General features: G+C 37.6%; 1 protein-coding gene across 3 annotated transcripts in view; it reads right to left on the bottom strand.

The window, feature by feature from the left end:
- Window positions 1-14,990, bottom strand: part of ndst2b (N-deacetylase/N-sulfotransferase (heparan glucosaminyl) 2b) — a 68,187-nt gene that overhangs the window by 7,239 nt on the left and 45,958 nt on the right. For all 3 annotated transcript variants that reach the window (XM_079852325.1, XM_079852327.1, XM_079852326.1), the window contains exons 2-7: window positions 5,479-6,894; window positions 2,636-2,723; window positions 2,389-2,543; window positions 2,070-2,255; window positions 771-899; window positions 487-669 (exon numbers count right to left, since the gene is read on the bottom strand). In XM_079852325.1, coding sequence (XP_079708451.1) covers window positions 487-669; window positions 771-899; window positions 2,070-2,255; window positions 2,389-2,543; window positions 2,636-2,723; window positions 5,479-6,513 — 1,776 coding nt within the window. In that variant the 5' untranslated portion in view covers window positions 6,514-6,894. The remainder of the gene's footprint in view (window positions 1-486; window positions 670-770; window positions 900-2,069; window positions 2,256-2,388; window positions 2,544-2,635; window positions 2,724-5,478; window positions 6,895-14,990) is intronic.

Raw genomic sequence — 14,990 nt, 5'->3', positions numbered from 1 at the left:
CATACATACATATATACATATATACATACATACATACATACATACACACATACACATACACATGACAATTAATAGGTCATTTTCATTGCCATGTGAAATTATTGAACTTAAATATACAAGCTTGATAAAAATGATCATTCTAGAAGAAAATTTCATATAGCTATATATATAGCTCTTTATTTATATAATAAAACAGCACTAATATGCCCGGCCAAAAAAAAAAAAAAGTGCCACTTTTTTATTTTGGCCGGGCAGTGTATATACATACACATATATATATATATTTTTTTTTAGAACCATGTTGGATGCAATGAAACAAAAATAATTTAAAATTACATTTTACAATTTATCAAATAAAGCTGTATATAATTTTTTACTATTGATTTTGGGGTGAAATATGATGTCTTTGGCACAATTGGCAGCCGAATCGTGACATTCATCCAATAAGAGATTCAGTAATAACAATGAAAATGTAAGTGCACAAACCTGCCACAAGGGGTCTCTCTCATCAGGGAAAATCTGGAAGTATTTGTGAGCGAGTCTGACAGGAGGCAGAGTCTGCAGGCGCAGGTGAGTCCAGCACTGCACAAACCTCACCAACGACTCAAAGGTGTACAGGCCCAGCCGGTCGTTGCCGTAGTTTGACAGGTGAGTCATGAATATACTAACCTACCCATGGGAGAGGACGGGAACAAGTGGGTCAAAAAACAAACGTTTGTCATATTGCATAATTATTTGGGTTAGAGTGTCTTTGTGGGTGTGACACTAACCGGATTGAGCAGCACTGTAAGAAACAGCTCTCCGCCACGGATGCTTTTGTCCAGCTCCTGAGGGCCTCCTGGATAATCTTTATAGAAGATGGTGTGTGTGAAAAGCCCACATGTCTGCCGGGGGAGAACCTGATACACAAAACCACACATAACTTATTAAAGTCAAATTACACTAACAGAACTCTTGGGAAATTATTTCTTATATTAAAAATACTTTTGTACAATAAGGCTTGATTTAGTTAATGCATTAGGTATCAGGTACTAAAAATTAACAATTTTAACAGCATTATTATTCTAGGTTAATGTTCATTTAAAAATAGAATATTGTTCATTGTTACCTTATGCAAACAACTTGAAACTAAAAATGTATTTTAAAAATGAAAAAGTGCAAAAGGCACTACCGGCCAAAAGTTATAAATGTAAATTTTTTGTGGAAATCATAATACCCTAATACTTTTATACAGCAAGGATGCATTGAATTGATCAGAAGTGATAGTAAAGACATTTATAATGTTACAAAATATTTATATTTCAATAAATGCTGTTGAAGCATTGCACTTTATCACGATCACGTTTCCACAAAGGTATTAAGCAGCAAAAACAGTTTTCAACATTGATAAGAAAAAACATTATTAATAATTGAGCACCAAATTAGCATATTACAATGATTTCTAAAGGATCAGGTGACATTGAAAACTGGTGGAATGACTTCTGGAAATTCAGCTTGCCATCACAAAAATAAATTATATTTTAAAATAATATATTAAAATAAAATAAAAACGTTAATTTAAATTGTAATAATATTTCACAATACTACTGTTTTTACTGTATTAATACAGCCTTGGTGAGCATAAGTGACTTCTTAAAAAAAAAAAAACTATAAAAAATATTATTCCGAACTTTAGTGTATAGAAATTGTTGTTAGTTTATGATACCTACTGCATTAACTCATTTTGATAAACTGAACCTTAATGCATTACCACTATTTTTTTTAAAAGGTATTCCACTGCAGGGAAAGATACTAAGCCCATTTTCTCTGAGTTAAGGTGTGGCACCATACCCAAAAGGCAAAACTATTTCATAGTTTATGATTGACACATTAATACCTGCCATAGCTGTTAGGCAGCTATCAAGAGACTGTTGAAGTCATACACATTCAGATGGACGTCTTTAGCATCAAGTTCAAATAAATGCATCACTGCATTCAGTCTAGCTGTCTTGCTAGATGCAACCAAGCATCTTATGTAAACACCCCCTGAGAAACATGTTTGATTGAGTCAGGTGAACTTGGGTTCCTACCTGAATGCCGTTGTGTATGAATCCCCTACGGTAACGGGCAGGCCTGAGATGAGGATACTCCTCTGTGCTGGTCACCTTGATGCCCCATACACTCTTCCAGGCATCATAAAGCTGACTGTGCACAGGGTAAACTCCTGAGTGATGGGGGGCTACAGCGTAACCCATGTCTGTGGGGATCCCATGCTCCTAAAAGAGACACAACCTGGGATTACTTTGTTTGTAGTTATGCAAAATCAAACAAAATCTTGTGCAATATATGCAATATACACCAGAATTATTACACCAACATGATTTAGCATGTATCAAGGCAGATTCTGACCTGTGCAAACTGTCTATTAAGTCTCATCTGTTCTGCGAGCACACTGACGTTGTGGAAGAGATGAGGCTGCATGTGGCTCCACATGTGCGGGAACCACCAGAACTCCTGCCGGTGTCGGAGCAGCATGTCGTCACCCTCATCTTCCTCATCTGTTCCTGAAGAGCAAGACCAGAAAGAGACAAAGACTACATGTGTGGAGGTGGAGATAGATTTTACCTGTTTAACTCATGTAATAACTTTATCATACCTGTATGAAAAAACTTGCCAGAGAATCCCAGGTTGAAGGTGAAATTAGGTACCAGAGAACGAAGTTTATTCTGTGTGTGAAGCAGTGCCTAGTGAGAAGTTGAACAAAAAAATGTTTTTTATTTCAACTGGTTCAATATACATAGTTTAATAGTATATATTTGACACATGATGATCAGCTATCGTGGGTTAAGATTTTTATTTTGGGTATATGAAGCTACTGTAGGTTACAACTAATGGTGGGTGGTATGAATGAATCACATTATGAGTCACAGTAATGACATCTTGCAAAACAGTTATTTTTGCTGGATTGAAAAAAAAAAGAAATTGACAGTAAATACCCTTTGAGTTAATACCAATTTTAGATAATCCAGTCAATAAAAAAAAGAAAATAATAATTTGTAATTTGTAATTTAATATTATATTGACAAAAAAAAGTTTCTGACTGGATGAGTCACATTTAAAGTTGTGAACGCACATCAGTTCTACTGTATATTAATGTGGCAAACAACCATAAACAGCTAAACTTTAAATTCAGGTTCTTCCTCATCCTGACTGTTTCGGACACAATTTATCCTCTATCTTCGCATTACTTACGTTTTTTTATTTTTTTTATTTTTTTTTAAATAGGGCTGTCAAACGATTAATCGTGATTAATCGCATCCAAAATAAAAGTTTGTGTTTACATAATATATGTGTGTGTATGGAGTATAATTATTTTCTATATATAAATACACACACATGCATATATATTTAAGAAAAATGTGTTATTTATATATAAAATATTTATATATAATATAAATTATATATAATATAAATATATATACACAGTATATACATGCAAATATTTCTTAAATATATACATGCATGTGTGTGTATTTATCTATAGAAAATAATTATACACCGTACACACACATATATTATGTAAAAACAAACTTTTATTTTGGATGCGATTAATCGCGATTAATCGTTTGACAGCCCTATTTTTAACACAAAAGAAGATATTTTAGAGAATGTTGTTAACCAGACAGTTGACGGCACCCACTGACTTCCATAGTTTATTTTACTATGGAAGTCAATGGTTGCTGTCAATTGTCTGGTTAACAACATTCTTTAAAATATCTTTTGTGTTCAGCAGAAGAAAGAAACGATCCTAGGCATTCCTATAATCAATTTTGTGGATAAAAGAGGGCAGGTCTTGCAGAAACAAGAAAGGCAATGAAGGTAAAGGGTGAGAAGAAATAATAAGAATAGAACAAAAGATGAAAAATGAAAAAGCGCGCTCTTACTGGGGGGAAAAAGAAAGGGTAAGAGAAAAATGAGAGAAATGTGAAACTGAAAACCTCAGGCATGACATTGCTTTTGGTGTGCTGGGCCACACAGAAACCCCTATGAGAACTTATCTGCTCAAATTAAAAAGTGAGCCAGTCTAATTAGCCCTATGCTAGCCTTCAGCAAGAGCCTTCTTTCACTCTGAGGAGATGAGAGGGGGGGGGGGGAGAAAGACAGAGAAAGAAAAAGAATACCATGCTACAATGCATTACAAACAAGCTCTCCCTCTTGCACAATAATCAAGGCTCTCTACAAACAACGGCAGAGAGAATACATCTCCCTGATCCGTATTAACCGTGCTAATTCATTAGCTTCATTTCAGTCATGGAGGAGCTCTGGGAGTGTGATGGCAGTCAGAGAGAAGCTCTGAGAGTAAAGAGCTTGGATTATTCAAACAAAAGATACCTTTGATGGAAGACAAACTGGGTCAGGACTGATTGATGTCTGATTCTCTATCAAACCCTATCACAAACAGACAATTTCATATCAACAAACTAGTGTTTTTTTTTGTTTTGTTTTTTCTCCTCGTGGTGGTTGCCAAGGTTTTCCTATATGGTTCCTTTGCTAGGGTGTTCTGGGCAGTTGCACACTGACCCAAGTCAAAACAGCCCACCCCCAAGTCTCTACGATATTCCGGTCACTAGATATGGCTGAACTCTTTGCCTCAATTCAAGTCAATTGTTTTTGATCGTTTCCGTCCACCAGAAAAAGAAAAAAAATCATAATCTTAAATCCTGCCGGATCCAAAAACAAGCAAAAAAGACGATCTGCACAAACTAGAAGGAGCGGATAGAAGTTGCTAACGCATTTATTAAATATCCAACAGCATATAAATCACAACTGCTTAAAGTTACTAAGAAAAATGACAAACCCATGAAGAGGTAAATATACGACTGTCCAAACTGGTACTGATGATCTACACAATCTATGTTTTTATCATCATTCTGAATACGATCAAGACAAAGTCTTTGGCAAAAAGCAGCTTGTTTTTTTTTTTGTTTTTTTTTTTTTTATGAAATTTACCCACATTCAAGTGTTGATTAAAAAACACACAAATGAAGCTAAAATTATTTATTTATTTTTTTAAAGCAGAGGCTTTTTTATATATATTGGTTGTTTACATATTCATACAAAAACATTCTGGGGACCATGAACTTTTTGTGAATATGATAAAAAATTCACACTCAATGGTTGAACATTTGAAAATGAAAATTAAGACTGTCATGAATATTAGTATTGTAATCTTTCTGATGTACTTGATAGTCATATTGATATGTAATCAGAAAATGATTGTCCAAATTGTGTAGCACAGCAAACCTGGAGCATTTTGCAAATAGTCAATTTTATCAGAAAAAAAAATATATAGCGAATCGATTTTCCCCCTCAAATCATGCAGCCCTACCGCTAAGTATAAGCAATAGTAACAATGATGCTAGTTTTAGCAAGCACATTAGGTCTTATAAAATGAATAACACTTGGCAAGTATATCCAATACTTTTTAAAGGCTCTTACCTCAACATCCGCCACTTTCATGCGCGTCCCCTCCTTCCCAACAAAGATGTCATCCACGTCCACCAGCAAAAATCTGTCCAATGAGAGGCTGAGCCTCCTGCCAGTTAAATACCCCACCGCATCCACAAACAACAGCTTGTGCAGCCAAAAAGTCAAGCTTCCACCAAAGAACACCCTCTGAATCCCATCGTGAAGACCTAGGTCCTGCACAACCGTAGCTAGCAGCGCTCTCTGTTGGTGTGAGTGTGTTGGGAGCTGATTGGGTTCTGCTGGTCTGGGGCTAGCTAACAGCACAGGCTCATAGGTGCTGTGGTTGGACAGGAAGGTGGTCCAGTTGTCTGCAGGTAGAGGGCCAGGTTCCAGCTCATTGGGTTTGGTGATGTAGAGTAGAGGTGCAGCAGGGTTGACTCTGTAATCCCAAAGTGGCAGGTTTGAACGCAAGAACAGAGGGAAGCCTCTGAGCTGAGCGCTGGATGGTGAGTTTTCATTTGCCCGGTAGAAGCCAATGATTCCCACTCCATAGTCTTGGCAGTATTTATCCAATAACTGGCGGTTCCAAGAGTCCAAGTTGACGTACTTGAGCAGATTCTCAAAGACGACGAGTGTGTATCGGCCACGACCTCGCCAAGCCAGAGGAGGCATGTCCCCTTTCCCCGGTGCAATTTCAGTGCGGTAATGAAAGCGGCTTGACTCTAAAATGGCAACAATCTCTTGTCCAAGTTGGGAGTAGATGCTTTCCACGAAGAGTAACACCACAGGCTCTGTCCGAGAGGTGTCTGCTGTCCTCGGGGAGTGTCGTCGCTGGCTGATCTGCGATGGCAGGAACAGTGGAGCCCTTTGTCCACCACCAACTACTGATGTAGCTACACAGTCTCCCAGAGGTAGTGGAAGAGGGGCCTCCTTGATCTTGGGTCCAGCAGTGACGTGATAAGCCAGGTAGGCCATGGAGAGTAGACAGAAGAGAATGAGTGCAAGGATCAGGCGGTGGAGACCTTGGTGCCTGACTACTCGTGCCAACTTCCTCACTCCAGCCATAGCTGTCTTGGCCAAGTGGGTGGCAGGGACAGAGAGAGGGTGGCGCCTCACTCTGGTAGGGAGGTAGAACAAAAACAGGGCAGGGATTAAACGGCAATGAATTTGCCCTGCCAGGAAACAGCCATTGAATCTAGGTCACCATGGCCCCCATAGCCTGCGACAGAGTCGCCGCTCCGGTGTCTCTGTTTTTGTATCGTACTCCTCCCGTCCATATAATGACCCTACGCATAAGCAGCTGAAGGCATCATGTGAAAAAACAGCTCAACTGTTTGTCCTTTAGAGTGTTGTTGCTTTGGCTTGAAACCCTCTGCCACTTCATGCATCTGCTTGAAAAAAACCAGGTGTGAGAGAACCGTCATCTAGCAGAACCACATGTTCATCCTAAAAGAGAAATGAGAATGGGGGAAAAACAAAAAATGAAAAGTTTGAAAGGATTAGAACTAAATCTGTTTACTTTAAGGCTGGAATACACTAAACGACTTTTCCAATCTGGAGAAGTTGAAGCTAGTTGCCTAAAGTCTGAGCCATTCTGTAGATTTTGTGTAGTCAGAGTTGAAAAATATTGCATAGAATGCAGTATGATGTTTAGACTTGAAGTCATGTAGTGCTTCCCAGCATTTAAAGATAAATGTATCCAAAAATGAAAATTCTGTCAATTCTGTCTCTCATATTGTTCTGAAAGCACCTGTCTTACTTTTTGGGGGGAGGGAAACAAAGGGAGAGATATACCGTTTGCTCTTTTCAATGCAATTACAATGAATGATGAGTGAAGTTTTACAGCTTTATAAAGGAAACAAAAGTACCATGATGCTCCAGTATCCATTCATTGCAATTCTATGGAAAAGAGTGATCAATACATTATTCATACAGCTTTAACACAACACGACACAACACAACACATCAGACCACTGGTAAAAGTTTACATGCAGAGCGAAATCAGTGTAAAAATCCCTTTTTTCTTAAACAGTTTATGGCCTTCACCTGATAAAGAGCACTTTTTAATGCATTAAACCATGTGTGACCTTAAACGCTGTAGGATTATTAGCCATAACCAGTGTTCAGGTGTGTATGTAAACACACTCATTGATGACAATATTCCTTTTTGGGTAAACTAATCCTTTAATGATATTAAGAGGATACATTTTTACAATGTCTAGACTCTAGGTTTTTATAATCATGGTCATAGCATAAACAGGAAATCTGTCCTGTACTTAAAACACTCACATAAAGAGTCACAAAATAAACGTGGGAGTTTCAGAATGAAGTCCTGCTGCTATCTGAACTGTACCATGCACTTTCTTAACCTTTAAAACATCAGGTCGTAGAGCTTCTCCCCATCCCAACACATACAAGAAGGGGCCACAGAGTATCTCCACAGAGAGAGTAATGAAGACAAACCATCTGCTGATTTTCCATTAGATGACACAAACACATACTCACAAAAACACTCCCCCCCCTGCCCCATTAACACTCAATGTCCCCATCATCAAATCTCCCTTACCGTGTACATGAGACCTTTTCCCAGGGATCCCAAAATAACTCCACCCCACACCATCCCTTAGTCATGATCCTCGGATATAGGCTTTCAGGTGTGACTAGAAATGTGTGAGAGTGCTAGTGCGTGTGCTACGTGTATACAAAAGAAGAGGGCGTCAAGTATGAAATGTCAGTACGGTGCATAGTCTGTTTATCATGAGCTGCTTTCAGTTCTGTCGTGTCCTCGATATCAAATGTGATTAAGTTTGATAGATCCAGCATTCACCTGTAGATACTGCAGAGAAACATGATGCCGTGAGAAACTGAGTTCTAGTTAAGTAGGCCAAGCGACAACCCAAACAAGTCACCCTGCCACTGGCATTATCGCCTTTAACGCTGCAATATTAGCCTTTGCTAGCATTACCTTTATTTGAATAAGCTAAGGACACATGAAATGTAATTTTAGGGCACCTGTATTCAAAGGGCTCGGAGAAATATCATTATGTTTGACGCACTGCATTAAGCTTCCATTAAGTAATGGCTTAAAAATTTCTCAATGCCTTTATTAGTTAAAAAGTGCAGAACAAGCTTTGGACGTGAAGCAGTTTCTGCACCAGAGATCCAGTTCCATTAATGTGGCACATTTCAATGATTAATCTCTAGAAAAAAAGCAGAATGGCTGAGCATGAAGAATTTCAGAGATAAAACATAAGCTGACTTAGCAGTTTTATAATATATTATACTGTACCATGTAAATGGATCTTTCCAGTTGCCAAGAATAACTCTGATACAGAACTTAGCAGAAGAAACTCTATGACAGGAACAAAATGCACCACAATGCTGGTGCCTTATCATCTGAGGATGTTTCTTTGCTTCATATGTAAGCTTTTGATGCACATGGTCTAGTCAAAGAGGCTTTTTGAGATGCAGAAGCAGTGCAGCCTGTGACCACAGCGTGGAGCGAGAGCTTTGTAGTGCAGCTCTACAGAGTCTAACGCAGAAGGGCAGAATCAGCTCAGCCCGAGGGGTGCCTAAGGGCCGCCGGCGTCACGACACGCATAAGCAGATGACATTCTTCAAGAGTCCTTAACACGCTCTCTTCCCACGGCACTCAGAAACACTTCGAGTGATTCAGCACACATACTCCATTTGACTTCAGTGTTGACTTATGGTTCCTTTCCTTCCACTAGGAAATCATTATCCTGGCCAGGCAGTATAGGGTTTCTGTTCTGCCAGTGTGTCTGGCCAACAGGAGAACAGCTCTATGGGACACTGTTCCTTATGACTGCTGGAAGCCAACGGCTCTGTGGAATGTCTTACCGGCTTTATATAAAGACAAAGTGTCACATGCCCTCTGGCTGATATTTGATCCACAGGTAATATAAGGATAATGAATTCAGCAGAAGCCTTTAGAGCTGTGATTCACACAATTGCGCCTGATTATTAATTAGACGAGTCATTTAACTGATGAAAAAAAAAGCATAAAGGCATACTAGAAATAAGGTACAAGAGGCTACGGTGTATTGTGGATTCTTTTTTGCTATGATAAAATTACATATACTACATTCTCTTACATGATAAAATTAAAGGAGCTGTATGTAAGAAATGTATTTCAATTAATCATAAAATGGCCCTGATATGTCACTAGACATTAAGAAATCATGTTCATTTCAAATACTTATATCATTGACAACAGTAGTACGGCCAGGATATTGTCATTTAAAAAGTGAAGTTGCAGCCCTCAACTGATGTTGATGTTGTCATGTTGTGTTTTGGCCTGATGCCCCACCCTCCACCTATCTACCAATCACGAAGTCAGTTGTGTTTCAGCATCCGGGTTGCCAGCTCTGCTCTAGATACCACAGCTGCAGCAACAAACGTGTCAGCCTACGTTCCTGCTGGATCCTGCAGCCTATCTGGCAACCTCGAGTCAGGGGGAGGGGGAGGGGATACACCGCTCTACAGTAATTTGAAAGTGATTGCAGTACCAGTTTTGGCCACAATCTTACATACGGTTCCTTTAAGCAAACTCACTTAAAGCTCCAGTATGTAACTTTTGTATGTGACCACAAGAGGGCGCAGTTTCCAACAATAACAAAGGCGAAGCTTGATGACGCTATGAAGGAGGTGACGATGGGAGATGTCGTTTTTAATGCGTTTTCACCATCTAGAGATGTATCTAAATGGAATTAATGAATCATGATCACGGATGAGGTAATTTATTCGTTTTTGTATTACCTGTATGTCTGATCGTATTATTTTATGTCATCATAATTAATGAACTGCAAGGAACGTGAAATGTTATGCTATATTATCCTGTTACAACATACAGCTATTTGTCAAATGATTTGTTTGGTTTATGTTGTGCAGTTTTACGTTTTTATGGTTAATGCCGTGTTGTTTAACGTGTTCAAACCAATATCTAAAAGTAAATTTGAACGAACATTTGCAAGTAATGACTAAATATATTTTTTTAACAACATATCCGATTGTATTTAATTGTACTGCCATAATCTCGGTCACCACACATGATAAAAAGCCTTACCGAAGTACAAAGAGCAATATAACTTTGTTTATAAGTGCTACTATTGACAGTTGCATGTCTTACCTGTCTATCAATAACGTTACACTCGCGAGAGCCGAGTCTGTCAAGTCCAAGATTCGCGCAGCTCTCTCCATCTCGAAAACGCCTGCCGATATTTATCCGGGTTTTATTCCTCCGTTTGTCACACAGTCCGTGACTCCGCGTGTATCCGAATATGGACGCTTTCGTTTTGTTGGCACTTCAATACTCGCCAAAGAGTAATCGTGATCCATAACAGCTATAACCATACAGTCTATGGCTTTAACCACCACTTCCGCACATGTGATATTCCGGTGTGGTGGGTCATATTTTTTATTTTATTCTTTTTTTATACTTTGTCAGATGTCTTTATTGTTTATTGTGATAAGAAAAAAAAACTCAATAAAGTTGTTGTAAAAAAAAAAAAAAAAAATCCGGTCTGGTGGAATATCCTATCACATGGTCCACACCGGAAAAAAAGGATAGAGCGGACATTGCGTCACTGAGAAACTATATTATATATATATATATATATATATATATATATATATATATATATATATATATATATATAGTGAATATATTGTGATTTTGTTCCATTTCTATTCATATTTATCATTTATTCATATTCAGTGCTATGCCTCCATACAACCAAAAAAGGTTGTAAACATAGTATTATCATTATATATTGTATATCTATATCTATAATTTTATAAAAATTCTTGTTATATAGTGTCTTACAATATATTTTTGTAATATTAATGTACACTATTACAACTATATGCAAGGTTTTTAATTCACAACATAGAGAGAGGACAAAAAATAAAAAGGATTGGCAAAATGATTGCAAAATGTTGCAAGCCAGATTGAACTCTTGTTGTACATGCAAGTACCATAGCTCAATGTGCTAACCACTAAATCACAGGTCCGACTACATACATGGTTTGGAGGAACACAATAGTCAACACACTCGCCGAAAAAGCCATTTTATAGAGGTCCTGCAGACTTTACACAATAAAAAACATGGCTGTTGAATCAGTGGGATACATGGTAGTATAATTCATTTGAAAGAAAAAAAAGATACAGAATGTAAAAAAGAGCAGATGGCAAATGTTACAGAATAAGGATAAAGTTTAACCTTCCATCTCTCTATCTTCTAAAAAGCCAAGATAACCGCTCTCATCAACCATTAATAAATATTTAATAGTGGAAGATTAGAGTTAAATAGGTCTCCATTAGTCAGGTTATTCATCATAAGACTTCCAAAAGTGTGAGAAAGGAAAAGATTTAGCGTTAATATGAAAACGAGAAAGTGCTTTCAGGTAATTTACGTCAGACACCTCTGTTGGACAACTCTGAAGGGTTTATAGGAAAGAGAAGAACGTTACAGATAAGATAAATATGCCCAACAGAAGGAGAGTGTAACAGTGTATGAAAGAGAGAGACGAGGATAAATAAAGAGTCATGAAAATCCCCCCCAAAAAAAAAATTGTCTTGCTGAATTTCAGTTTCAAATATTTTTTCTTGTTTCAATTTCACCCTGAAATAAGTTATATTTCTGTAGTGAAATGGGTTGCTGTTTGATGTTGACATTAAACTGGCTTTTGCAGGAGTCATCCTGAAGATTTTCTTCACACACAGTAATCTGACCGCCATGTAAAAAAAAAAAAAAATCTTTTAAGAACTGATTTTCACCAATCCCCTGTCAAGAGTGTGTTTTCATCTGGGCCCAAGATAATACTACCAATACACACACACACTCACTCAACCTTATGAATGGCTTCTTTTTGAAATGATGAGCTGCAGAGAGCCGAGAGAAGGTGAAAATTAATGATGGTGAAAGAGTGGAAGTAGGAGGAGGGATGTAGAAGAGAGAGTGCGCATGTTTGGGTTTTTAAGGAAAGGACATGTGTCAGCATGTCTGTACAAGAAAATAGCTTGTAATAGCTCAAAACTGGTTTATACATGATGTATTTGTAGTTGTACCACTTTTAACATAACACTGGAATGCGCTTTGCTTACCCTGAAGTCATTTAGCAGGCTCTTGAGGACACTGTGAAGTAAAACCAACTCAGACATCTCATAAACACAAGCATAACAACTTAACTTACATAACATAACAATGGCGATATACTCGTCTGACTGAAATGGGCATTTTAGGTCTATTGCAAGGAAAATAGGGATGTCACAATGGCATGAGCAGTGAAATTTTAATGATTCAAAATACCAATTTCATTACCACAGCAAATACAAATATGCTGTTGAATACTGTAAATTAAAGCTAATGAAATTATGGTGTTACTTTATGGGTTATAAACAGAGTCCGGTCCTGGTCTAAAATAAGAACTCTGGAAACTCACTAGAAATCTCTTGAATTACAAAAAATAAATATACATACAATATAAAGTACAAAAAAAATGATATGCACAACCGTTCAAAATGTTAGGCTCAGTAATAGATGAAAAGTGACAGTAAAGACATTTATAATGTTTATTAGGAACCTATTTAAAATAAATGCTGTTATTTTGATCTTTCTATTCATCAAATAATTCTGGGGGTCACTGTCTCTTTCCACTTTTTTCAGTGTTGATGATAATATGAAGCTGATTCCTGTAATGAAGGTGATGCTGAATTCAGCTTTGCCATTACAGGAATAAATAGATTTTTTAAATATATTAAAGTTATTTTAAATTGTTATAATATTTCGCAATATTACTGTTTTTACTCCATTTGTGAACAAAATACATTTTTACTGTAAATTTTGAGCCTTGGCGACCATACGAGATTTATTTTAAAACAATTTTAAAAATATTACTGAGAACTCTTGTATGGTATAGTGTATATATACAGTTTACTATATCATTACTGTACAGCCCAATATTTTCATCACAGCTGGTTTGACAGCACATAAAACCAGACTGACTTGACTGCTGTGACAGTAGTCGAGTGCCAAAATGAGTCTCTTTTCAAGATACTGTAGAAAACCTGGTATCCTTACATTTTTTTATTTTAGTATTGAAAAAAATAAGTGCATTTTGACATCCCTAATGGATGCAATCACATGGCACATCATGCTCAGGAAGACTTTAGTTTCCACATGGCCAGATTCCCGAATACGTCCCATCCTGTCTAACTGTGCAGGTAATGGAACACAGTTTCATACTTGCATGAGACATTGCATCCAAATCAATACTAGCTCAGGCATGATGGTGGCCATCTTCCCCAGGTCTATGTTAGAACAAGCCTGCGGTGGATACGTAGCCACAAGGTCATGGATATTTCAGTGGAACCTACACAGGAGTCAAGGCCTACCATGATTCACCTGCCCATCTCCCCACCCTGATACAGCTGTCAGTCAAATAAAAGATGACCACAGTGGCATACACAGCCTTTACGGCTGTCAAATCCATTTTAGAGAGCACTTCCTCAGACAGACACAAAAACACAAACAGCTATTAGAGCTGTCAGCCCCCATTCACAGACGGCTGACAGTATCTCTCCCCTTCTCTCAACAGTCCCTCATAAACACATTAATGCAGACAAACAAAAGACAAGCGATGCAGGTAATCATTCCATCAGAGGAATATAAATCAAGCTCAGTGCAGCATTAAGAACTAAAATCAATTCCAATCTTCTTGCTTTTAGCTTCCCTTCGTCCTTTACAAAATCTCCATGGTGATGGATCAATCACTCCACCCCTCCTGCGCCCTTCATTTCTGGGATATTGTATTAAGAGCTGGATTTCTCCAAGGTTCAGTTTGGGCTCTCAGGAGCGGACAGATGAAGAGCAGTTATCTTTTTATAGTCTGAGTTGGGATATTCTATTAGCTAGAATGGCTTGAGTTTTCTGATTTATAGCACAACGTGTCCACCTCACAGCCAGGGGGAGCTGTTAGAAATCAGCAGTCAATTAATTCAAGTCATCGACCCAGTATAAGCAGGCTTAATGATTTAGGGAAAGTGAGAGAGAAGAAAGAAAAGAAGAGAGTGTGAAAGAGAGGCAAGCTATGATCCAAAACTTAGTGAGCTGCCTTGCTAGACATTTTAAGTAGGTAGCCGTTTTATATTGGTATTATTTATTTTACTATTATAGTATATATACTATTATTCTTCCCTTTTCGTTTCAATTTGAGTAATTTTGTTATTTATTATTGTACAAATTTTTTTTTATTGTTATTATTGTTTTTTTAATATTTTTAAATAGATTTAATTATTTTTATTTCAGTTTTAGTTGTAGTTTTCAGTTACTAATTTTAGTAGCCTAATTAAACAGCCTGGACACCATGGACCAGATTTTCCCCTCAAAAAGGGAACCAATCACAGAACAGGGAGGGAGCAGCAAGACGATGACGACGTCTATGTGACACACCGAAGCAGTTTGTTTATATCTATGGATCCAACATGGCATCAGATGCGAAGTTACCTTTCGATGCAGCCT

The sequence above is a fragment of the Squalius cephalus genome, assembly GCF_949319135.1.
Source record: "Squalius cephalus genome assembly, chromosome: 19".
NCBI lineage: Eukaryota > Metazoa > Chordata > Actinopteri > Cypriniformes > Leuciscidae > Squalius > Squalius cephalus.
The sequence above is the reverse complement of the archived record's forward strand: the minus strand, read 5'-3'. Positions and strand labels throughout refer to the sequence as shown.